This window comes from Bos mutus, chromosome 19, assembly GCF_027580195.1.
Source record: "Bos mutus isolate GX-2022 chromosome 19, NWIPB_WYAK_1.1, whole genome shotgun sequence".
NCBI classification, from domain to species: domain Eukaryota; kingdom Metazoa; phylum Chordata; class Mammalia; order Artiodactyla; family Bovidae; genus Bos; species Bos mutus.
In genome coordinates, this window is record NC_091635.1 from 55719491 (window position 1) to 55745948 (window position 26458).

The 26458-nt window shown below is 43.3% G+C and overlaps 1 protein-coding gene across 1 annotated transcript; it reads right to left on the reverse strand.

Moving 5' to 3' along the window:
- Positions 1–352: 352 nt before the first annotated feature.
- PCTP (phosphatidylcholine transfer protein) lies at positions 353–25108 on the reverse strand. The gene is given in 7 exon segments (XM_070357284.1): positions 353–1838; positions 2824–2925; positions 2928–2994; positions 4456–4535; positions 8397–8511; positions 24913–25017; positions 25019–25108. Coding segments are annotated over 7 exon segments (609 nt in total). The 5' UTR covers positions 25055–25108; the 3' UTR covers positions 353–1734.
- Positions 25109–26458: the final 1350 nt, after the last annotated feature.

Here is a 26458-nt window from a genome sequence, read left to right on the forward strand (position 1 = left end):
CCCAGACACCAGTACTGAAATAACTGTCACCACACTGACATGTAGTCAAGTCTGCAACATTTTTCAAAATGATTTGAAATTGAAACTGCTCATGATCCTGTACAAATAGAAATGGGGAGAGGCTTAGATTATCATTTCAAATCAGGCAAATCAAGTCAGCAAAGCAAAAGGGAAATGGACATGAGTCTTTCATTCTTTCTGTACTGCAAGTCAACTCTGCTCTTGTGTTGCAAAAACTCACATGTGGGAAGGAAACAACTTGCTCGGGTCAGTCACTCTTAGGCAGTGTTACCACTCCACCAACCATCCCCCTAGAATGCAACAATGGAATGACTGGATTCCCTCCTGAGGATTCCCCTTTGAAAAAATAAACAATCAAGTTTATTTGACCGAATCTGACCCACATTCTACAGTGAAACAAGGCAGTGTGTCCCAGAGTGGGGAGAATGGGAAAGGAAGCCAGGCATCAGGCTGGCACCCTTGGGCACAAGGTGCTGGAGTGTGTGCAGGCTTCTGAGATGGAAAAATGACAGACATCCTGAGCAGCAGTAGTTGGGGCACTTCCAGGGACATCATTCATGAACAAAAAGCTCCCAAATCTCTCTTAGGTTCTCCTGGTACCTCAGGCAGGCATCCTCCAGGTCAGCCAGGAAGCCAGGAATTGCATTCTGCAAAGAAAAGGAGATTGTCATTACTCTGTCCTCACAGCAACTACTCTTGATTCTCAGGATGTGGCAAAGGTGAAGGAAGATGCCTTGGGGAATAATAAATAAGACAATAGGGCTCCTGGTAAGATTTCAACAGAATGTTGGCACTGATGATGAAAAAGGTAAGACTCAGGGCACAGGTAATGTAGGGGCCACAGTTTTCAGACCTTGCATATTTTAGCTTTTGCTAGTAGAAAGCTAAGACAATTCTAAGACACTATTTTTGAAAAGAAAAAGAAAACTCAGGAAATGGGACTGGGCTGGGCTGTGTGATTCTTCCAAAAAGATGAAAGAAAGGACTTGCTTTACAAAATTAGAAAATTGGTAAGAATTGGGAGCAAGAGGCAGGATATGTCATCCCTTTAGTGTTGAACATTGCCAAGACTTTCCCCAAATGTTGTTTTGGTTACTCCTTCTCTACATTGTGGAAATATCCATCCCTGTTTTTTGGAGGGGAGAAACTGATAGCTTCCTTAGATTACACAGTCAGAAGTAGGGACCAGAATTCAAAGTATGATGTGTTTTACTCAAGTTTGTGTACTTTCTTACTCTCCCTGTGAATTGGTGAGCCCACCAGCCCGTAAGTAGGACCTCACAAAGCAGACTGAATGGTCTCCAGGAGTGATCTGCATACCACTGAAGTCCCTTCTCCTTATAGAAAGAAAACACAAAAATGAAACTGGAGGCTTCCCCAGGCTTGAGCATATCTCATTGTCTCCCAAGCCATGTTGGCCTAACTCCTGCATAAGCAGATACAGGGTCCACAGGCACCCTTGTTCCTACAAGGACCAGGTTATTGTCCAAAGGTTCCAGAGAGTGATGCTGGCGGGATCTTGGTGGGAAAGTAGTGGGGAGCTGATATTCCAGGTGAAGAGTTTGGTCTTTTGTCCCAGCCTCAGTCCTGGGTGTTGGCAACCCCAGTCCTAACCAGAGTCAGTCAACCATGCTGCTTCGTAAAAGAGCATCATGAGGCCTGAGATTGCACATCTCTTCAGGCTAACAGCCCCACAGGGTAAGTCAACATTTGTCAAGCACGCTTCCCCCCTGCCTCTGGGGGTCTCACCTTGACAACCATGTTGATGAGCCAGGATGGAATCCAGCCACCAGGGTTTATGAAGCAATAAATAAATACTAGAGAGGGAAAGAAGGGACAATTCAAAAGGAGGAAAAATACAGCAGCAAACATCCAGGTTTACATTCAGGCCAAAAAATTAAGGAGGGAGGTAACACACAATTCAAGTGGACTCTCCCATCTCCTTTATGGGACACTTATATACACACTTTGGCAAACAGTCAAGGCACATTCTGCTGCTATTTATTAAACCCATGGCAAGTGCTAGATGGGGAGGGCATGGCAATCCACTCCAGTATTCTTGCCTGGAGAATTCCCATGGACAGAGGAGCCTGGGGGGCTACAGTCCATAGAGTTGGACATGACTGAAGTGACTTAACATAGCATTGCATAGCATAGCATAAGTGCTAGATATTTGGATATATATCTCAGTTATTTCTCTCAATTATCTTAATTATAAACATTGATAAAATTAAACTCCAGTTTATAAATGATAAAATTGAGACTTAGAAGAGTGGGGTGATGCATCCAAGGCGGCAGATCTAACACACACCAGAACAATGTTCAGATTTCCCTGCAGTCTCCAGGCCACACCCATTCCAGTCCAGCAGGTGGCCACATAAACCCCTCCCAGATTCTCTCCTGAGTATGGAACTCAAGGCAGACAGGTCCTGAGTCCCTTAGCTTTTTGCTGAGTGAGAGGTACCTCCTCAGAGATGGTCCCACTAGCCTTCCTGCTCACCTCCAGCCAGAATGTGCAGAACAAGAGCAGCCTGAAGTGAATTCCTAAACCTTTTGGTTCACTTCGATGTTCTGATTTCATTTGCACAATGCAAGAGTAAGTAAAAAATAGATTGATCAGATTTAAACATCCACCTTGCATTGTAGCCAGACTTCAGGGGTGGATTGAGTCTCCTCTGTTTCCTCTGAAGTCATGCCCAGTTCTCTGACCTCAGGGGAAATGCATCCTGCATATTCTGAGCCTCACAGTCACCGCAGCCCTCACAGGGCACACCAGCACACCAACAGCTGCCTTCGTTTTACCTTTGCTCTGGTTATGGCCAGCACTCTCCACAGCCAGCTTCACCTGGCACTGGCTCACCCGGATGAAGCCTGGTCTCTCTGGAAACTGTGGCAGTGAGGTGCCCTGGCCAGGACCACCTGAATCTTCTGCCCTCTGAAGTCCAGTTCTCGCCGCTGCTTCACATAGACGCACTACACTGCCAGTCAAGGCAAGGCCAGAGTCAAACCTCTCAGATGGATGAAAGGAAAGCCCACAAGTCAGAAGCAAAAGGCAATTGTTTTGTTGCCTCCACTTGGTGTTTGCTCCCTTAATCTGCCAGTTCACTGCCTGCTTGGTCTGCCTAACTTCCCTGCAGAGCCCTGTCACCTCCCACCTGGTGTTCTCTTTTCATAGCAGGCATGGTGTACATACTCAGTTCCCAGTGGTGTCTGACTCTTTGTGACCCCATGGACTGTAGCCTGACAGGTTCTTCTGTCCATAGGATTCCCAGGCAAGAATACTGGAGTGGGTTGCCATGTCCTGCTCCAGGGAATCTTCCTGACCCAGGGCTCAAACCCACAGCTCTCCTGCATATCTTGTACTGGCAGGCAGATTCTTCACCACTGAGCCACCCGGGAAGCTCAAGAGCATGCATTCAGATCAGATCAGATCAGATCAATCGCTCAGTCATGTCCGACTCTTTGCAACCTATCTGTAATAATTCCTTGCTGCTCTAATTATGAGGGGAACCCACTCCTCCTTTCTCCAATAAAGCAATGAGATCTCAGAGGATTGGTCATTTATCAGCTGTGATCCTGGGTAACTTAATTTTTCTGAGATTCAGCTTCACTGTGCAAGAAAAGAGAGGAACACTGCCTGTAGACAGGCTTGGTGGGGGCATTGGAGAAAGACTGGAGCAGAATCTCACGCAGGAAACAATGGGGTCATTGCTCTCTGTCTTCCCCTTAAGCCCTAATCATTGACCTCTGGGCACAGAGGATGGTCAGGCAAGGTTACTTACACCTGGTGACCACAGGAAGATATGTGGATATCCAAATAGTAGTAGGCAAATGTCCTCACTGGTTCTGGTTCACCAAGAGTAATATAATCATTTCATCTCAATAAAGATTCACAGACCAGCCACCACATCTATGGCGCTATTACAGGGAAGGTAATTCAGTTTTAAGAAACTGAGCGGGAAACACACACTCACAGGGTCCAGAGCCAATGCTGGGGGAGGAGGGGCGGTGGAGAGAGCTGGAAACGCGGGGCCTGAGTTCCATCCCTGAGTCGGCTGCTCACCGCCTGTGCGCCTCGGTCACCTTAACTCTCTGGGGCCCAGCTTCCTCCTCTACAGACTGAGGGAGTGTAGTGAATACTCTGAAGGAAAAGTTGTTTTCAGGCCCCCAAATCTGTGGTACAAGGATTTTCTAGGAAAAATCTCAGGAAAGTATGAGCTGCCTTCCCACAATTATAGATGCTCCATGTCGTCAGACCCAGAAATCACACTGAGATCTCTGAAAGCTACACAAGAAGCAACAGCTTTAGCAGATGCTTATGCAAGAGTCAAAGACAATGTTGTCCACCTTCTGGATATACCGCCATTGAGTCATGGCCATGAAGAACAAAGACACTTAGAAAGCTGAATAATAGTATGCATTCGAAAAGGATACATCTCTGCTGGACACAAAAAAAGGGAACTCCATTTTCATGTAGGTCACTGTTTCTCCATTGCATTCTGTTTCATAGGCTTCTATTAGACAAAGCAAAACAAACAAAAAAAAAAATAAACACAAAAGACGTTATTGCATCTGGAAGTCCCTTTGGCTTCAATTAACAAGAAGCTTTGATATGACAACCTTGTAGGGTGATAAACCACTAACTCACAAGGCATTGAATTTTAGAGAAAGTCAGATATTTAGAACCACTGAAATCTTGTTGTCCAGGGACAGTGTCTGGTAGATAGAAAAACACAGTAGAAATAAAAGAACCCAACAAAACTTGTTCATTGTATACCACAAACAACATTCTAAGACAGAATGCAGTGAAACAAAATTAGGCATCCAAAAATAAATTTTCAAGTTCTAAAATCTTGGTAATCATCAGATGACACTACAGTGCCAATAATTTTTCTGTTGTGACCTTTCTCCTCATCTTAAATTTTGTGACATATTACAGGTGTCCTGGAACTGAGCAACCCAGCTTAGAAATGAAGTTTCAAGAGAGGTTAGTGTCCTTCTGAAAAAGCTAGAAAGTGGCTTAACTATGTTAACTGTAAGATGCTTGCCTCTCTCCCGTGTTGCTTTATATCATAGTTACAGGGACCAAATCTCCTTAAACCCACCATGCTACTGTGTGCAAATAGCATCAGCTCTTGGAGAGAGAGAGCAAAGCAATGCTATGAAGTGCACAGCCTCTGCCCTCAAGCTGTGTGGGAAGCTTCTAACTAATTATTTAGAAGAGGAGCCAAGCCTAAGCTTCTGAAGGAACCAAGAGAATCCCTAAAGAAGGTGCTGACAGCACAGAAATGTGTTATTTAATTCAGCTTTTGAAAGAAAGAAAACCTATTAGAAGCAGACCATGGAGTAAAGAATTTATCAGCCCATTACTACAAGAGGTTGAAGATGACCTTGAAAGGAAGGGAATGAGTGGACATCTGCTGCTTTTGCCTGCTCTGCTATGACTCTCCCCTTCTTGCACCAGAATCTCATTCTCCTTCAGGGCATCACCTTTTACCTCCTTCTCCCACTATGTGGTTTAAGCAGGACTGTTCAGTTCAGTTCAGTCACTCAGTCATGTCTGACTCTGAGACCCTATGGACTGCAGCACGCCAGGCCTCCCTGTCCATCATCAACTCCCAGGGCTTACTCAAACTCATGTCCATTGAGTTGGTGATGCCATCCAATCATCTCATCCTCTGTCATCCCCTTCTCCTCCCACCTTCAATCTTTCCCAGCATCAGGATCTTTTCAAATGAGTCAGCTCTTTGCATCAGGTGGCCAAAATATTTGAGTTTCAGCTTCAACATCAGTCCTTCCAAGGAACACTCAGGACTGATCTCCTTTAGGATGGACTGGTTGGATCTCCCTGCAGTCCAAGGGACTCTCAAGAGTCTTCTCCAACACCACAGTTCAAAAGCATCAATTCTTTGGCACTCAGCTTTCTTTATAGTCCAACTCTCACATCCATACACGACTACTGGAAAAACCATAGCTTTGACTATGTGGACTTTTGTTGGCAAAGTGATGTCTCTGCTTTTTAATATAATGTCTAGATTGGTCATAACTTTCCTTTCAAGGAGCAAGTGTCTTTAATTTCATGGCTGCAATCACCATCTGCAGTGATTTTGGAGCCCCCAAAATAAAGTCTGACACTGTTTCACTGTTTCCCCATCTATTTCCCATGAAGTGATGGGACCAGATGCCATGATCTTTGTTTTCTGAATGTTGAGCTTTAAGCCAACTTTTTCATTCTCCTCTTTCACCTTCATCAAGAGGGTCTTTAGTTCTTCACTTTCTGCCAGAAGGGTGGTGTCATCTGCATATCTGAGGTTATTGATATTTCTCCCAGCAATCTTGATTCCAGCTTGTGCTTCATCCAGCCCAGCATTTCTAATGATGTACTCTGCATATAAGTTAAATAAGCAGGATGACAATATACAGCCTTGACATACTCCTTTTCCTATTTGGAACCAGTCTGTTGTTCCATGTCCAGTTCTAACTGTTGCTTCCTGACCTGCATACAGATTTCTCAAGAGGCAGGTCAGGTGGTCTGGTATTCCCAGACTGACTCAGTGTTAATTTCAGGGCTGGGAAAATGAGCAGAACATGGTCACAGTGATTAGTTCAGGGAAGGCATATGTGGACAGAATCCTGGCTTGCCACTCTCCCAAGTTTAGGCCCAAAAGTGGCTTTGTAAAGTTCTCAGGTAGCTTATAGAAGATCTGGGAGGACCAGAGTTAGGTTAAGAACCTCAGGATGATTCCAGAAAAGTCAAACTACTGCAGCCTCTGGACCATACTCCATAGTGTGGACTGTTGATAGCAAGTACCACACATCAGAGGCTCTGTAAATGGCTACAGCACATGACTGAATCACAACTGGCAGGGAGATGGCCAGAGAACACCTGGCTTCTCCCTCGAATATACGGCACCACCATTCCCCATAAAGTAAGTGTGTTTGAAAACAGTATGTGGCCCTAAACCATGACAAACATGCTGAAAGAAATAATATATTATCCAGGCTGAGGTGATAAGAGCCAATCCTGAGACTCTGGATGCCATCAGTAGAAAAGTTCCTGTTCCTCTGGGGTTGTGTACTTGGTTAGAATGTAACCAGTCCATTCTGAAAGATCAGCCCTGGGGTTTCTTTGGAAGGAATGATGCTAAAGCTGAAACTCCAGTACTTTGGCCACCTCATGTGAAGAGTTAACTCATTGGAAAAGACTTGGATGCTGGGAGGGACTGGGGACAGGAGGAGAAGGGGATGACAGAGGATGAGATGGCTGGATGGCATCACTGACTCAATGGATGTGAGTCTGAGTGAACTCTGGGAGTTGGTGATGGACAAGGAGGCCTGGCATGCTGCAATTCATGGGGTCACAAAGAGTCGCACACGACTGAGCGACTGAACTGAACTGAACTGAAGCCTGCCTCTTCTGGTGGCCTCTCTGCATGACACAGAATCTGCCTGAGAATCTGGTCAATACAGAAGAAGGCAGAGTCCAGCTGGAGAAATGAACTATTATGTGCAGCTATCCTGGAAGCCAGACAACTATGGATTTTCAATGTCATGAACCAATAAACATTTTTTCCTTTCATTACACTGCAATTTGTTAGCTTTTCTTCCTTGCAACCAGGATTCCTAACCACAGCAAGTGCCTGTCAGGGTTTCTGGCCCCTGGGCTAGCTGTATCTGGTCCATTGTGCCTGGGACAGCAGAGATCACTCCCCACTCTAAGTGCCAGAAAGATCCCCTATCTAATGCCACTCATAATTCTCCATCATTTCTGGGAAAAATCTAAGAAGTGTAGTCAGGTGACCAGCCTAGGCCCTTGGGTCCCTGGACTCTCCTCCCAGGCTAATTCCAGATTCTGCTACCCCAACAACCCAAAAGCACCCAACTGCTCACAGATTAAAAAAAAAAAAAAAATCATATTGTTTCATGCCTTCCTCATTTTACTCATACTGTTCCCTGGGCCAAATGTCCTTAACCCACTCACCCTTCACTTTTCACCTCACCATGTATATATATTCTTAAAACTTTGATTCAATTTGTCAAACAAAGCTCAGACACCACTTTGTCCAAGAAGTCTTCCATGCTCTTCCTGGTGTGTGTGTGTGTGTGTGTGTGTGTGTGTGTGTGTGTGTGATGACAACAAACTTGTAGTAAGTTCAAACAGGAGCAAACAGGAGAGTGAATCTATTAAAGTATAAAAAGGAAGTCCTAGAAATATTGAAGGCATATTTCAGCACAGAACCTCAGATATTTAAGCCAAAATTTAAAATGAAACATAGTATAATAGAAAGTAAACCTATTGATTTCTGCTGGTTAGAGAAAATAGCAATAGATTCTACCTTCTAACTGATTTTTTTAAAGGAATACATGTCACTCACCCGTCACTTGTGGGATCCGCCGTCTTATATAGCCCAAATCCATACAGATATCTGCAAGTATATCTGGTGGGGCTCTCAGGGTACCAATGAGCTTATACTCATAAAGTCCAGTTGGCTGTAAAATGAGAACAGACAGAAACAGCCTATTGATTCCCCAGTTGCTATTACACAGCATATGAAAAATAGTTGCTTGTGCCATCTCACTACCGGGCATCTCCTCTGCAGTCTTGGAAACGCAATGGTGAAAGAACAGGTGAAGATCTTGCTGATCTTGCTCTCATAGTTCTATTTGTTCTTTACCACAGGTGCTGGTGACAGCTACCCAGGTCATTTAAGTAGGATAAAAGGAGGTGATGTGATAAATGGTGTCTAGTTTTGGGGGGCTGGTGGTTTGTTGTATCACCAGGTGTTCAGGGAATGTCTCTATGAGGGATTTATCAGAAGAGTTTCTTCTGAGTATTAGAAGGAGCTGGCCATGGGAAGATGAGAAATGCCCATTCCTGGTAGGGAGAAGGCCCACAGGCTGATGGATTGATTGTCTTCCTCAAAGAACAGAAAGTCAGGGAGACCAGAGAACTGTGATGGGGAAAAGTGATAGGAGCTGCTGTCAGAGAAGTAGTGGGGGCTGGGTCCAGAGGGCTTTGTGAACCAAGGCAGTGGGCAAAAAGATTTTATTCTAGTAACTATGGAAAGCCAGTCAATAACTTAAAATAGGGAAATTATTTTTTAATAGTTCTTGCTTCTTGGTAGAAAATAGAACATAAATGAGTAAGGAGATGGGTTAGAAGACCAGTACAATGATCCAGAGAAGAGAGGTTGACGACTGGCCAGAGTGGTAACAATAGTGATGGGGAGAAGTCAGTAATTTAGGGTAACATTTTGGAAGTAATGTCAACAGAAATTGCTGACAGGTTGGCTGTAGAGACAGAGATAGCTAGAACAAATCTTTTAACATTTGCTTAAACAACCAGGTAGATGGGAGATCCATTTCCTGAGAGAGAGAAAGCTTGCAGAGGTGGTGACCTGTGGGCTGACCAGAGTTCTACTTTGAGCATGTTGAGTTTGAAGTGCTTGTTAAACACTCATGTGGAAATGTCACATAGGCAGAGTTCAGACTATTTTAGATAACCATGGGCCATAATGAAACCCAAAACATTATTGTTTTACCAATTCCAAGATGGAATTTTTCAGCAACTGCTTTTTTTTTTTCTATAAAAAAACTTGTATATAAAAGAATGAAAAAGGATATGTAGATAGAGAACAGATTTGTGGATACAACAGAAGAAGGAGAGGGTGGGACAAATTGAGAGACTAGCATTGAAACCTATACATTAACATATGTGAAATAGAAAGCTGGTGGAAGCTGTTGTATAACACAGGGAGCTCAGCCTAGTGCTCTGTGACAACATAGAGGGGGGGGATGAAAGGGGAGGATGGAGGAGACCTACAAGAGGGAGGGGATATATGTATGCTTATGGCTGATTCATGCTGTTGTATTGTATTGAAGAAACCAACACAATATTGTAAAGCAATTATCCTCCAATTAAAATTTTTAAAAAGATAAAAAAAAAACAAATGGGGAAAGAAACACCAGCTTCAAATCACAGTCCTTTTTATTCAGAAAAAAAAGATCATTTCTAAATGTCTAAGTACAAGAGATTTTCCTTGTTTTCAAGCCATATTCTGTGAGGATGTAGGCTGGAGGGGATACACTTCACTCTCTGTACAATGGCAACTAATTCCTGACACCCCTGCCAAAAAGTTTATTGTACAATTCCTGACCCTCTTGGCAAAGGGTTCTTTGTTAAGATTAAACTAATGACTTAATTCCAGTACAGAAACAAACAAACACAAGAAACAAAAATGAACCTTTTAAATGTACCTCTACTTCCAGGTGCTAACGCAGTCCTAATGGCTAACCCCAGAGGAATGAACCTACATTCTTAAACACTGTTCCAAGAACTTATGTGAAGTCAAGGTGTAAACGTGAAAATCTTTCTAGAGATCCTGAGGCTTCAAGGGTCTCCTGACTTAGGTGGCATAACCATAATTCTCAGTTTAGGAATCTCAGATGTCTGTGAAAGTACCTGGCAGAAAATGGAAAGTAAAGTTGAAACTGAATTCATACTGGTGTTTCAGCTCTGAGAGCATGTGGCATTATACCAAGAGTTTCCAATGAGCAAATGAGAGGCTGGTAGGTCTGACCTCCACGCGTGCTGTGCCGTGGAACCCCACAGGAGGGAGGGAGTCAAGAGAAAAGCCCTCCTCCTCCTGTCTCCTCCCATCAACTTCACAGAGGATGAGGCTTTATACCAGCACATATCTACACCCACACACGTTTTAGTTAGCTTGGGAAGACAAAGAATTACCTTCTGTTCAGGAATAGTGTGGCCCTGTTTTCTATACACAGTGAGCAAAAAGGATAGCTATGTGTAGAGATTGTGATCTCCCCAACTTCACATGAATTAGCTTTGGTTATCTGGATAAATGAAGACAAACTGCTTCCTGGAACTAGTTCCCAGCCCTCCTGCATGTATCGATCATTTGAGCCCTTAGGGACTTCAGTCCTGTAATATTACAGAAAAGAAAAAAGAAAGCCCTCAAAGAAGAGAAAAATAAAACAGTGTGATTTATGTGAATACCCAAGAATGAACTATCATGACAACTTTCTTTAAACACTGTCTTCATGGCAGGACTGAAAATGCCAGAACACCAGAGGACAAATTGTGGGATGACACCTTTCCTTGTCCATCAATAAAATGTTCTTTACAGGTGTTTAGCAGCCCCATCCAAATTCTTGCATCAAAGAATCATTTCCTTTGAAAGAGGACCTCAGCAAACATATTCACAACTTCATTTTGTCTTTGAAACAATAAAGTGAATTTTTATAACTATAAAAATAATTCATATTCATTAAGAAAAATTATAAAATGTGAAGAAAATTTAAATGGCATGTAATGCTAAAATCCACAAATAACTAATTGCAATATATGATATATTGCTTCTCTTTTTACAATTTTTTATTGAAGTATAGTTGATTTACAATGTTGTATTAAATTCTGCTGTTTAGTAAAGTGACTCAGTTATAGATATACATACCTTCTTTTCCATGGTCTTTTCCATTATGTTTTAATTTATCACAGGATATTGAATGTAGTTCCTGAGCTATACAGTAGGATTTTTTGTTCACCCATCTTACATGTAAAAGTTTGCATCTGCCAGCCCCAAACTCCCAATCCTTCACACCCCCGCTCTATCTCCCCCAGGCAACCACAAGTCTGTTCTCTGTATCTGTTAGTCTGTTTTCGTTGCATAAACATGCTCATTTGTGTCCTACTTTAGATTCCATATATAAGATAAGCATATAAGATATCACTTATATGCTGAAGGACTGATGCTGAAGCTCCAACACTTTGGCCACCTGAGGTGAAGAACTGATTCCTTAGAAAAGACCCTGATGCTGGGAAAGATCGAAGGCAGGAGAAGAAGGGGATGACAGAGGATGAGATGGTTGGATGGCATCATTGACTTGATGGACATGAGTTTGAGCAAACTCCAGGGTTGGTGATGGACAGGGAGGCCTGGCGTGCTGCAGTCCATGGGGTCTCAAACAGTCATATACGACTGACTGGCTGAACTGAACTGAGTTTCTATACAGTGAGCAAAAGGGATAATTATGTATAGAAAAAAAGATCTTCTCAGCTTCCATGAGTTAGCTTTGGTTATCTGGACGCATGAAGACAAAGTGTTTCCTGGAATTAGTCCCCTTCCCTTCTGAATGCAGTTTCTGCTCTTAGTGACTTCACTCCAGTAATACCACAGAAAACAGAAAGCCCTCTAAAAGAGAAAAAGAGAGTGATGCGACTTACGTGAATACCCAAGAAGGAACTACTATGACGACTGCCTTTAAACAGTCCCTTCACGGCAGGACTGAGAAATGCCGGAACACCGGAGAAGCAAAGTGCTTGGTGACACCTTTGCTAGTCCGTCCATAAAATGCTCTTTTCAAGCACCGAGTAGCTCCACTCAAATTCCGGGTCAAAGCAATTTTTACCCCTCATTCCTTTCAAAAGAAGGGGTTTGTTTCAAAAGAAACAAACTCACATTTTCATTATGTCTCTTAAAAATGAAATTTTCATAATTATAAAAGTAAGTCATATTCATTGAGAAAAATTAGAAGATGCCAAAAATAATAAAGAAAACTAAAACATGTAACTTCATAATCCTCAAATACCAACTGATAATATTTTGCATATTTTTTGAGTAAATAAATATTTCTATGTGTTATAAAATGGGAGTAAGATAGTATAAACAGACTGTATTCCTATTTTTAATGACATCATTTTGAAACTGAGTGATCACAGCTAATTTTATTATTCTGTAAGTTATTTCTGTTTCCATATATTTTCACAATTATGAACATTGCTGGAAAAATTATTCCAAATGGACAAACCTGGTTCCTAATTCTAACTTCCTCATTAGGCAAGCAAAATGCCTCTTCAGAGATCAATTTTAGGGTCAATGACATTAACATTTTAATGCTCTTTATACTTTTTATAAATCTTTAAGAAAGAATTTTACCTATTTATACTCTCACGGTAGCAAAGAAGCATCTCACCAGGACTGGGTACCATTGTTTGTACAAATAATTTAGTAGGAGGAAGCATAAATCTTAGTTTTATTTGGGCAATGTACTGATGTGTAATTCTCTTTCAAATTAGAGATATAATTCTGGTGCAAAATTTTTTGCAGATACGTTTTGAAATTCTAACATTTCAATAAATGACTAAACAAGTATACTCAAAAGGTGCTTGGCTTTTCCTGAAGGTCCTCCAGAAAAACACTTTTAAGAATGGCTCAATTTCTTTATCCAAAGTAAAATGCAATGCATGCTTTTCTTTTTTACATTACTTTTAGGGTTAGTTTCTACTGTATACCAAAGTGAACCACTTGTACAAATATCCACTATTTTTTAAGACCCTGATGTCAGAAAGATTGAGAGCAGGAGGAGAAGAGGGAGACAGAGGATGAGATGGTTGGATGGCATCATCGACTAAATGGACATGAGTTTAAGCAAACTTTGGAAGACAGTGAAGGATAGGAAAGCCTGGCGTGCTGCAGTCTATGGGGTCACAAAGAGTTGGACACGACTGAACAACAGAAAAACAACATACTTTTCTAATGACACACTGATTACAGGATACTGTAATTTCCTACATTACAGGTGGTAAAAGAATTAGTCAATGGTAGAGAATCAGTTGATACCATGTGTAGAATATAATTCCCAGAAGAAACGGGAGATTCATTATAGCATATACTCTCTTTCTTACTAAGAAAATTGCACAGCTGATAATTTTCCTCATCTCTTTTACAGGTAGAGGCAGCCATAAGACGATTCTTTCTTCTTTTGAATATGGGTATGATGTCTAGAGCTGAAGCAGCTATTTTGTGATTAAGAGACAATAAAAATGAGAAAGCAGAGTGAAAATATTCAGAGTTTTACTGACATTGTTGATCAACTGATTCAACGCCAGCAACTGCTAACCTCTGGACTACTTGCTAGGTGAGAAATAGAAACCCCTCTTTGGGGACTTCCCTGGTGACTCAGCTGGTAAAGAATCTGCCCGCAATGCAGGAGACTGGGTTCGATCCCTGGATTGGGAAGATCCCCTGGAGAAGGGAATGGCTACCCACTTCAGTATTCTGCCCTGGAGAATTCCATGGACTGTATAGTCCAGGGGGTCCAAAGAGTCGGACACGACTGAGTAACTTTCACTTTCCCTTTTCACTTGTTTAAGTCTTTGTTAATCCAGTTGTCTGTTACTTGCAGCTAAAAGCAATCCTACTTATTACAAGTGGTTCTTATTGAGAATTTTATTTGAGCTCTGTGATCCTGAAAAACAACAGAGATTAAGAAACTCTCCCATGCTTTGTGTTTCAAAAAACAGCTATCACAAAAGAATCACTTTTACACACACACACACACACCCTTTGTTTACCTATCACAAGGCCAGACACAGCACCTCTAAATTCCCTTTGACGGTCCCACAAATGATCCGCTAAGCTACTTATTCCAAGGATCAATAGGCACAAAACGGTTGTTCACCAAACTAGTTAAGCATCTCCTTCCTCCAGACTCTAAATTTTGGCCCAGCCTCAGTCTAAGCAGCATCCAGCCCTGCTGAGAATGAACTGGCCTCAAGGTAAGATATTCTGTTCTATTCTCCAGCAGACCACCTTCACCTCACTTCCCCACATGCAGTTTCAGTCTTGCTGACTCCTCTCTCTCTGGGAAAAAAAAAAAAGACCTTTCTGCCTCTCCCTGAGAAACTCACGGGTCTTATGGTCAAAGTATTCTTCCTAATACAATGTCCTCCAACTCTAAGTCCAGGTTTGCTTCTTATTTGACATTAAAGTAGACTGACGAAACAGTACTGATCAGACTTCTGAACGTTTCCAAGCATGTAAGACTGTGTGATTCATTAAAACAGTACAAAATAGTACACTATGTAATTCATTAAAATAGTACAAAAACACATAAGCATTACTAAAACAAATAGTTAAGGAAGAGAAATAAGAGATAATGGACACAATTAATGGACATTAAACTGCAGCATATTTAATTCTGCATAGAAATCTGAAACTTCACACACTCTATTACAGAAAGTTCCACCTCCTTCTACTATGTACCACAGGAAAAAAAAAAAAAAACAACAGCAACAACCACCATGGGCCCACTATATTCTTGGGCCTGAGAAAACAGTCAGGCAAGGTTTACACTTGGCTTTTCAGCTTGGAATGGATTTGCCTTGGTGATCTGTCAGCGTCACTACAGCTGCCATGCATTCTGCACTGGAAGCTGTCCAATCACTCTGACCTAAAACTCTTTCAATAATACGAACATTCATTTCTCTAAACACAGTGCAGGTTCCAGTTTTAGGTTCACTATCTTGTGTAATCTCAACAGAGCCCTGTGGTATCAATAGGGACACTGGTGTCATGTCCCTATGACATGAAGCTCAGAGAGGTGACATACTTGCTCGAGTTCTACAGTTAGCTCTGGGGACAGCCAGAGAGAGGAGGGCACCATCCCCTTCTTCTCCCCACGACGGCTCCTAATATGGCTCTACTCTCTCTGCACACTTGCTCCAAGCCACTGTTCCAAACGACAAGCTAAAGATGTCAGTAAAGATGGCACAGGCTCTCAGAGCTGGAAGGAGTCTTAGATCCTTATGTAAAAAATGACAGCAACGCATCAAAAGGCAGCTGATGACTCCTGCTGGCAAAACCTGGATGGGAAACTTTCCTTCCAGTCCCTAACCCAGTGTTCCTGCCCCAGACTACCCAGAAAAATGCAAATCTGCAGAGACACCAAGTAGCTTGGTGGCTGTCTAAGACTGGGAACGGGAACAGGGGATGACTGCAAATGGGGAACAGGTTTCTTTGGGGATGACACAAATATTCAAAAATTAGACTCAGGGAAGGATGTGTGACTCCATAAACTTACTAAAAATTAGTGAACTATACACTTAAAATGAGTAAATTTTGAGGTACTTAAATGATACCTCAAGAAATACAGCTGTTAACACTAGAAGATTATGAAACTCACTCAAGGTCACACAAGTAATGAGCTTGACCTGAAGCTCATTGGTTGCAAAAGAACCTGGACCTGAAGCCAGCGATGTGATGGCAGAGTTCACAGCCTGTGATCCCACCTCCAAGCATCACTGGCCTCTCCCAACATATTATTAGAGAAATAACAAGCCATCAGAGTAGACAGAGCTGTGGCCAAGGTGACCGACCTTGTGATTGACCATTCTAGTGGACAGTTCTGAGTGAAAGAGCTTTGTCATATGTTTCACCAGGACAAACATAATGCAGGTCTTGAAGGGTAGAGTAGAACATAGATCACCCTACTCACAGCAAACACCATTTAATTTACTAGGGGCTTCAAAATGTATCCTCTCATTGGATCCCTGGCACAACTCTGGCAGAAAAGGAATTATCTCCAGCTTACAGATGAGGAAGCTGAGACTCAGCTAGGGCCCTAGGTTCATAAATCCCAAAACCTCAGAGCAATTAAACATCAGAACTGTATTTTAGACCAGGAGTTACTGAATCTGTCATGCTGTCTATTTTTCACAGTCCACAGCTAACAATAGTTTTTAGATTTCAAAGTGGTTATGTAAGGAAATATACAGCCTCTTAGTCTATAAAGCCTAAAGTAGTTTCTATTTGGCTCTTTACAGGAAAAAAAAAAAAATTGCAATCCCTGCTTTAGACCATTGCTGCCACCACTTCTAAAAACATACAGTCCAGAAAAGCTCTGGATTACTAGAGTCATACTGCTATTCCACATGCAAGAGAGGAATCTTTGCATTATAAACCCCAAATATATTATATTTTATTTTAAATCACATGTGGCTTTACCATTTAAGCTCAGACCACTCTTCAAAGTAAATCTGCTGATCTTGAGCACACCATACAGGATAAACAACAACACTCTTAAACAAAACATATTCAAACTCAGAAAACCAAAGAGAAAAAGAAAATCTTAAAAGAAGCTGTCAGGAAGGAATGGGCCATCACTTTACTTATAGACAAATACCGATGATAATTAGAGCAGACATCTCATCAGAAACCACTCTGCAAAAAGAGAAAAGGTAGGGTGAAATATACACTAAATAAATCACTGACCTAGAATTCTATACCCAATGAACCTGTCCTTCAGAAGTGAAGAAGAAATACAAACTTTTTCAGACAAACAGAAACAGGGAATTCATCAGCAGCAGACCTGGCTCTGGAAGAAATGTTAAAAGAAGCTTTTCAGGGAGAAAAACATATGATATAGGTCAGAAACTCAGATAGACATTGCATAAAAGGTGCCTGTTTTATTGTCTTAAAGTTTCTGGAAGGTATGAACTTTCTGTCTGATGAATACGTCAGGCATCACCAAAATGCAGGCACACAGTAAGTTCTGAAACACTGCTTGAATGGGTCATGAAGCAGTATTTTGGAGGTTTCTTCTTACTAGGGTGTATTCAAACAGCCCCAAACCAGCTGTGCAATACAAAGTCTGACTTACACCCGCAGACAGGCCTGGGGGATCCTGCTCCCCCTCCCCGCTAAGGCATGCCTTCAAATCTTGGACCAGCACCTTGTCATTGGTCAGCATCTTCATGCTGCCTCACACCACAGGCTCATCCTGAGAGAAGTGAGGAGAGAGAGCTGAGGCTCCAACATTATCTATCCAGTTACACTGAGGGGCGATGGGACAGGAGAGAGACAGAGAGAGAGAGCAGACCTGCACCAGTGGCAGCAAGTAGAGGAAGGCTGCACATGCTGCTCAGCTTTAGCCACGGTGGTCCTACCCACTCGTACATATGGCTCTGTAAGTGTCCCCAATGCATCAACTGCTCCATCAGTCATGTTGGTACCTAGAAGGATGGGAAAAGGGAGAAGAGTCCTGTCACCCAGAAGTGAAGAGGTCCATGATGCAAGTTGGATTATGATCCCATCTGGGAAATCAGAGTGAAGCTTCTCACCACTGAGGTAAATCTGTTTCCATGGCAGTTTAATCACTGCTTCCTTCCAAAAGGCCAAGCCATCTCTCGACACAGCACGGCTGAACCTAGTTTTCCAGTAAGGCCAGGCTCTCAGTAGTTCAGTAGGGCAACAGCACAGGAAAGAACAGTCCCTGGGAAAGTACTGTCTTCTCTTGACCAAACTCACTGATGAGAAGACCTTTGCAAGGACAAAGGCAGCCGCTTCACACAGTGCCAGACACTTGGTTTCAAATCATAAGAAGTCAAGCCCTCAGTCAGATCTTTCCAGACCAACATTTTCTTGGTCTAAATCAATGATGTGAGCTCTGCATGCCAGTTTCACACCATCTACAGGCAGGTCACAGTGTCTACTGGCATGGTATCCAGCCTAAAGCTCCAGCGAGACCTGACTGCAGATCTCTGGGAAAGCTTTTGCAAATGACCCACAACCCTTCTCTCCCAGGGAACCTTCTCCCTGCTGTTCAGGGGACCACATCCACTCCCAAGTGGCCACTAATTTAAAAACCAGGAAGAGTTGGTCTTCACCTGGACATGACTTCCACCTTAAGATAGTCCTCCTTTTCACTCTTCCCTCTCCTGAGCCTCTTGCTGCCACCACATGGGGTGGTGCACCTGAGCACCACGTGAGAAGCTCCCCTTACATCAGTGGTTCACAAAGTATAATCCATGGAGCTTCAGTATCACCTGGCCATTTGGTAAAAACAAAATGTTAAAAAGGAGGAGGAGGAGAAGTAAAGAAATGTAAAGCCAACTCTCAAGTCCCACCCAGATCCACTGAATCTGAAACAGAGTAGGATATTAACTGTGATTTTAACAGGCTTTGCAGATGAATGTTAACAGGCTTTGCAGATGAGTCTAGTGTATGCTCAAGGTCAAGAATCACTCTGCCATGGATCATTTCATTCAATGTTTGTCAGAAGCCAATGATCCTAAAAAGCAAGAATTAGACTTGTTTTGCAAATGAGGAAGCTGAGATTTTAAAATGAAATAGCAGCTGGCCAATATCCCCCAAGTAGTAAGTGGGGGCCACTCTCCAACACCAGGTTCACCCTGGTCCTGTGTCCTTCTGGCCCCTCCTGGAAAAGGAGGGAAGGTCAGCCTGGCTCTGGAACTTAGCACTCAGCGTTCCCTCTACTGCAATGGTTTATAACACAGCACACTCATTACAATTTCTTGGGAAGCTTTAACATGAAAAAACAAAAAGAAGCAACAAAAACATATTTTATTTTGAAGCATTTCAAACACACCAAAGTAGACAGGACAGAATAATCAGCCTCTAAAATCCCATGAAAGGGGCCTGGTAACTTCCATGGGGTCAAAGAGTCGGACACGACTGGACCATCCAAGCTCCACATTGGAGAAGGAAATGGCAACTCTGTGTTCTTGCCTGATGGGGCTCTAATAGGGCTGAGAGGTGTCCTGAGAGCTCCCCAGGCAGCTCTTGAGCTTTGAGGAACACTCTCTGGTCCATTTCTCCTCTGATATTTGCAGGGCACAATCTCTTCTTTCATTTATATCTCCACTCAATTGTTAACCTCTGGAAGAGGGTTTTTCCAGATTCCCTGTATCTAAAGCACACCTGGATATCCCCACCTCTGCCATAACATCTCTGTATCCCTTCATCCCACTTTGCTGTTTCTGTAGCATTTTTCAGCTGCCATTTCATTATATACTATGTTTATTATCATCAGTGAGTACTGTTTATTGTTTAAGAAGCTCATTCACTGAACCAGCAGCTCCAACTGCCTGCTCCCTGCTTATGCCCAGTGTCTGTCAGGGCACTACCACATGGGAGGCACGCAGTGAACATCTCCTGAATAAATGAATGACAGCGGAACAGAGCAGAGACTGCAACTCAACACTGTCTGCCTCCAAAATCCATGCTCTTTTCCACAGCACCACATAGACTAGCATAGCACACAGCAGTGTTGCCCTAGCTTTGCTTTCAGGTCAGTTCAGTCGCTCAGTTGTGTCCTACTTTTTGCGACCGCATGGACTGCAGCACACCAGGCCTCCCTGTCCATCACCAGCTCCCAGAGCTTACTCAAACTCACATGCATCGAGTCGGTGATGCCATCCAACCATCTCATCCTCTGTCATCCCCTTCTCCTCCCTCCTTCAATCTTTCCCAGCATCAGGGTCTTTTCCATTGAGTCAGTTCTTCATATCAGGTGGCCAAAGTATTGGAATTTCAGCATCAGCATCAGTCCCCCAGTCAATATTCAGGACTGATTTCCTTTAGAATTGACTGGTTTAGCTTTGCTTAGCTTGGAGAAAAAGAATGTAGTTCTGAATTGAAGCAAGCTATATATTTGGTACTGAGTTTATCCAAGTACACTGGTTCGTGTCTAATTACTAGCGATGAGGGCTTGTGTGGCTCGCTCTGGGTCTTACTGCCATCCATAAAATAGGAAAATAAACCTGTCTCTACCTATCTTCTATATTTGTTGAGAGGGATAAATGAAAACTTACATGTAATAGCATTTTGTATATTAAGGGGCCATGTAAAGATAAGTTAGCACTACACTTGGGGAGAGAAAAAGAAGGTGAGAACAAGGAAACAGAGTAGGCAAAGAAAGCAGGAAGAAAGAAAAAAGAAAGGGTGATGGTAATTGGACAGAATGGTTGCAAAGAGACTTTCTAAATCTAAAATTCTGTGATTTAACAGGAAAAGAGAAAATGGAAAAGTATCAAAAGTAGCCATTTGTCAAGAACAAGATTCAGAATTCTTCATGTCTACTAAAAAGAAGCCACAATCTTTTTTAGTTTAAAATACAATTTATCTGTCATACTGCAAACTCTTTCAAGTAGCTCTATGCTTATGTCAGTCTTTTCAAATCATGTGATGGTAACTTTGTTAGAGCATCATTTTTAGATCATGATCACACCTCCCTGATTCAGACTCACAGCAGGTTATTCCCTGTGGAACAGCCAGCCTGGTTCAACTGGATAAAAGTCACTGAAAAGTCTGAGAAGGGGGCCTGTCTGATTCTTCTTATTCCATAAATTCCAAATGGTACACCCCTGATGAAACAGCTAATATGCTTTGTATGCAAACCATGATGGACTGCCTTTACCATAATCAGGACATTCATCCATTGAACATGTCCCTTACTCAACAAAGATTTAGAAAGAACTTTGATGAAAAGGGTTATTTTTGTATGGGTACCAAACGTAACCTTACTGAAACAAAATCAAGCATTTCAAGAAGCCTTATAGGATTACCTGTCTCAGCTTCTGCTCATGGGTTTCACATTAACAAGAAATAGGAAGAGACAGGAAGAAGCAAGGGACTCATTCCAGCAGGGTGGAAATCTGTAGATGGTTATTAAGAAATAAGATGAATAATGTGTCTATTGATGGGACTGAAGGAAAGGTCTTAATGCAACTCCATCAAAAGTCAGGTGGATCAATAAGACCCTCTGCTAGTCCCCTAACATTAAAGGGCCCCAAACAAGTCCACTCTGTACACCAGTCGGAAGAATTGAAAAAGCCAGATGATAACAATTGCAATGAAAACCCTGACCTGGAATGACCTGGGCAATAGTCTGGTATGTAAACCAAGGTGAACATTAACAGAGGGGCCAGGATTTTTTGGTTGGACCTCCAGTCAGGGACCTGGGGACCCAAGGCCATATGCACAATGGCTCTAGGCAGGAAAGTGTGGGGAAGAGGAAACAGAGTCACATAATATCAACAGCATGCATGGTGGATGAAACCACACTGGATCACCAGACAGAAGAGGGCACAGGGTGTTAGGGGAGATAAGTGCAGGTCTAGGCAGGGTAGGACAAGCTGAATTCACTTGACGTGGAGTGGCATTCAGAAGACAAGATTTACTAACCGAGGGATTCGATGGAATTCTCCTCCAGGAGGAAAGTAAAGGATGGGAGTCAACCTGGAAAGGAAATGAGGCTCTAGCAAAATGGGTCAGGCAGCAAATAACACTGGATGTGCAACTAAGGCTCTAGGAAAGGGCTCACACCTGACACAGCAGGGTCCCTAGACACTGAATGCACGTGCAGATCACGGTGGTCATGGGCAGTGGCCCCAGCCTAGCTGCTGGGGCTCAAGGCCACGCCTATGGCCTCCAACTTACGGGAGCTCTCTGGAAAGACTTGTAGCTTACATCAATGTACTATAACTGCCCTCATGCCCAGAACAGGTGGAAATACGACTTATATCATGGTTCAGAGGGATAGGAACAGTTCTGAATACCCATCCTCCCCCCAGGAGGGAGGTGGGCCCTGCTCCATGTCAATACACAATGGAAACAATACAAAGCCAGACATTCTGCCTCAGCTCAGGCAGCAGCTGCTGTGGGATAAAAGGCACAGCCCTTCAGGGGATGTGAGGGGAGTGGTCAGGGCTGATGGGAGGACAGGACCAGTGTGGAGGAGCCATGGGCCCTGGACCAGCCTAGTCCCCGAGCACAGCCCACCTGGCATACTTGCCCTCTCAGAGTCAGTGGAGGAGTGTATCATAGCGTAGGTCTGGAGCTAGAAAACTGAGTTCCAACCCCAGCGTGAGTCTTGAGCCTTCAATTTATTTATTTATTTATATTTTTTTTTTTTATTTTTTTTAAAATCACATGCTCCCATCCTGAACCCTGACCCCTCCCAATGGCATACCATCCCCTGGGCCTAGCGCAGCACAGCCCCAAGCAGGCATCATGCACTGAACCTGGACTGGCATCTTGAGCGTCAGACATGACATTTCACATGTTTCAATGACATTCTCCCAAATCTTCCCACCTTCCCACAGAGTCCATAAGACTGTTCAATACATCAGTGTCCTTTGCTGAAGGGGGTTCCATCTTTCTAAATTCCATATACAGGTTAGTATACTGTATTTATGATTTCCTTCTGTGTTGGATAATAGGCTCAGTTTCATCCACCTCATTAGAACTGATTCAAATGTATTCTTTTTAATGGCTGATCATACTCCATTGTTTATGTACCAGAGCTTTCACCATTCATCTGCTGATGGACAAGGTCAATGTCCTGGCTAATAAACAGTGCTGGATGAACATTGGGGTACACGTGTCTCTTTCCCTTCTGGTTTCCTCAGTGTGTGCAGCAGTGGGATTGCTGGATCATAAGAAACTATTTCCAGTTTTTTAGAAGAATCTCCACACTGTTTTCCATAGTGGCTGTACTAATTTGCATTTTGCCAACAGTGTAAAGGGTTCCCTTTTCTCCACACCCTCTCCAGCATTTATTATTTGTAGACTTTTCCATCTGAGCCATTCTGACTGGTGTGAAATGGTACCTCATAGTGGTTTTGATTTGCATTTCACTGATAAAGGCCCATCTTTTCAAAGTGTTTGTTAGCCATCTGTATGTCTTCTTTGGAGAAATGTCTATTTAGATCTTTGGCCCATTTTTTGATTGGGTCATTTATTTTTCTGGAGTTGAGCTGTAGGAGTTGCATATTTTTGAGATTAGTTGTTTGTCGGTTGCAGTTTGCTATTATTTTCTCCCATTCTGAAGCACTTTTCACCTTGCTAATAGTTTCCTTTGATGTGCAGAAGCTTTTAAGTTTAATTAGGTCCCATTTGTTTATTTTTGCTTTTATTTCCAATATTCTGGGAGGTGGGTCATAGAGGATCCTGCTGTGATGTATGTCAGAGAGTGTTTTGCCTATGTTCTCCTCTAGGAGTTTTATAGTTTCTGGTCTTATGTTGAGATCTTTAATCTTTCCATATATCCATTTCCAAATTGGTAATAAGGTGATGGTCTATATAGTGCCTGACAACCTGGCACCGATGTGAGGACTAAGTCAGTGCTGCAGAGCACTTAACCCTGCCTGGAGCATAAGACAGCATGCAATGAGTAGGCTATTACTGTAGGTTTTATTTTTTACGCAATCAACAGGGCCATTGGAAGGGGCATGATAAGATCACAATCTCTTTCAGGTGCTTGATTTCAGGTGTGCAGGATGGAAGGGAAAGGGTGGAAGGCCAAGAAGCAAGTCAGAAGATCACTGCAATTCTAGGGAAGAGGTGGCACTCAGAGTGACAGGGGTCAGGGAAAAAGGGAAGGGGAAGGGGCCAGACATCAGATACATCTGAGCAGTGAATTGCCAACATTTGGCAAATGCCTGGAAGTGGCCGGTGTGGAAAATGAAACAATTTTATCCAGAAGATCAAAGGAGTTTTTCTGAAAACATGTCCATTTTTGCAGCCAGGTAAATGCTTAAAGGACACTCAGAAATTAATTCTGCCTGGTCTACACTGAGCTTCCTGCTCATCCTGTTGTACCCAGTGACGCTGGGACACACAGACTCAGAGTTCCTCCCTACTCTAACAGTTTCATACTCTGGTCTCTGCCAGGAAACAGGCACTTCACTTCTCTTGCCTAAAGGCGACTTTTAAGCTAGTTACCACGCAGCAGCTAGCACACAGAGCAACCGATGACAGGCCATCATTCCACCTGGCCGGTTACCTGGCTGCAAAGGCCTGCCGCACACCCGCAACTCCATTCCTCCTACCCTTCAACTTTTCCCCAGACTTTTTCTCAGGCTAAAGCTATTCGGTGCAATTTACAAGGAATGGGGCAGCACTCCAAGGAGCAAGTTAGTGAAATGACTAGAGTCGACGGTAGGTCCCTTCTCAGCAACATTCCTCACACCACACATACCACCCTGTACATCCACTCTCTGAACAGCCCAGTCGCTTATCTTCCTGGATTCAATCTGAACATACTCCCCGCCACACAGATATCACTGGCACCCACCCGGGAGAGAGGCTCACGTCCCTTGCAGGCAAGTGGGTGGGGCTAAGCAAGAATCCGCAGACCCACGTTTTCACGCTGTCATCAACTTGTAACAAAACACTGTCTGGTCCCCACCCCAGGCCCCCAGGACCCCTCCCCCACCCCACCCCCAGAGCACCCCCACCCTGCCCCCGCAGACGGCCGCCCGGCGGTCCTCTGGGGGCGGACAGCTACCTGGTCCAGCAGCCGGTAGACGCTGATGCCCTGGGTCTCCATCAGCAGCTCCCAGGCGGCCCCGGAGAGTGCGGGCCGCTGGAGCTCGGCGCAGGCCTCCCTGAATCTGCTCCTCCGAGAAGGTGCCGGTCCCAGGCTCCATCCTTCTGCAGCGGCTGCCCAGGGGCCCGGAAGGAAGAGGGGACAGGTGGGGATCGTGTTCGGAGACGGGACGAGAGAGTGGCCCAGAGCGACTGGCAGGGACTGGAGAGGGACCGAGACCCGGCTGGGGGCGGGGCCTCTAGGGTTGGGGCCTTGAGGGCCTCGAGGGGACGGGCCTCGAGGGGTCCGCCTGGAGGATTGGGCGGACCCAGAGCTGCCCAGGAACGCACAGCAAATAGAACTAGAGAAAGATCGGACTTGATCTGCATAAAGGTGGAGGGCTTAGGAAATGGGGAGGCTTTCAACAGGAAGAGAAAAAGAAGACACTACTACAATCTCAGAAACACAATTTCCAAATTGCATAATTTCCAAATTGCTTGCCTGTCTCTCCTTTACTTTCTCTGAAGAAGGTTAGGGAAGGTCTCAGAGCAGTTGAGTACAAGTGGGAGGTGAGATGGACAGAGTGGAAATGCTTGAAAATCTCAGGGGTCAGATGCTACAGCAATGTTCCATTTGCTCTGTTATGCACTTTAAAACATTGTTCTGAGAAGAGGTCCATGGGATTCCCCAGAAGGCTAAATTAGGGGTCCATGGTACAAAAAAGATTAAGAACCCTATTCCATAATAGTACAGTGCCACCACCGGGAGGGTGAAAGATGATCTCAAAAGGTATCACGGTGTCCATCCAAGACTTCTGCTGCTTGTATAATTTAGATCTTTTGTAACTCAAAGACGTTTTTGTTCCCTCAAGTCCCTTTGTTTTACTATATTTCTTACCGCCACATTGTACTTTGGTTTGGATAAAGTGGACAGTTTAAATGTCAAATCAGATAACACCGCATGGATGCCAGAAAACTCGCAACCCTTTCCCAATCTGTAAAATGGGGTAAAATTGTGCCACCAGTTAGAACTGAGGAGGTGACCACATAAGATAAACATAGAACATGTTTGCACAGTGCCTATCAAAGTAAATGTTTATAAAAATTTCCACTTGCCTTACATGACAATACTGAAATGTTTCTCTTTCTATACTTGAAAGGAAAACTTGGAAGTTGATGGCAAACTCTACATTTATACCCATTTCCAAGAAGAGAAATAAAATGAGACTTGGCAGAATAAATGAATTACGCCTTTATTCAATTCAATGCTGGTTCTGTTCTGTTTCATGAGGATGGAAAGAGGGATGTGGTAGTTTCTGACACAAAATGCATGAAAATCAGAGACTACTGTTTTGATAATGCCTTTTAAGTTTAGTTGTTTTATTTTAAAACATATTTAGACTAAATTTCAATTGTTTTGAAAAAGGAATTTCTTAAAAAGCCATTGACTATGAAGTATTTTCATATATTGTCAAGGAATTCTATTTTTAAGGTGGGTGTTGATGAGGCTCCACCTTTATATTTTA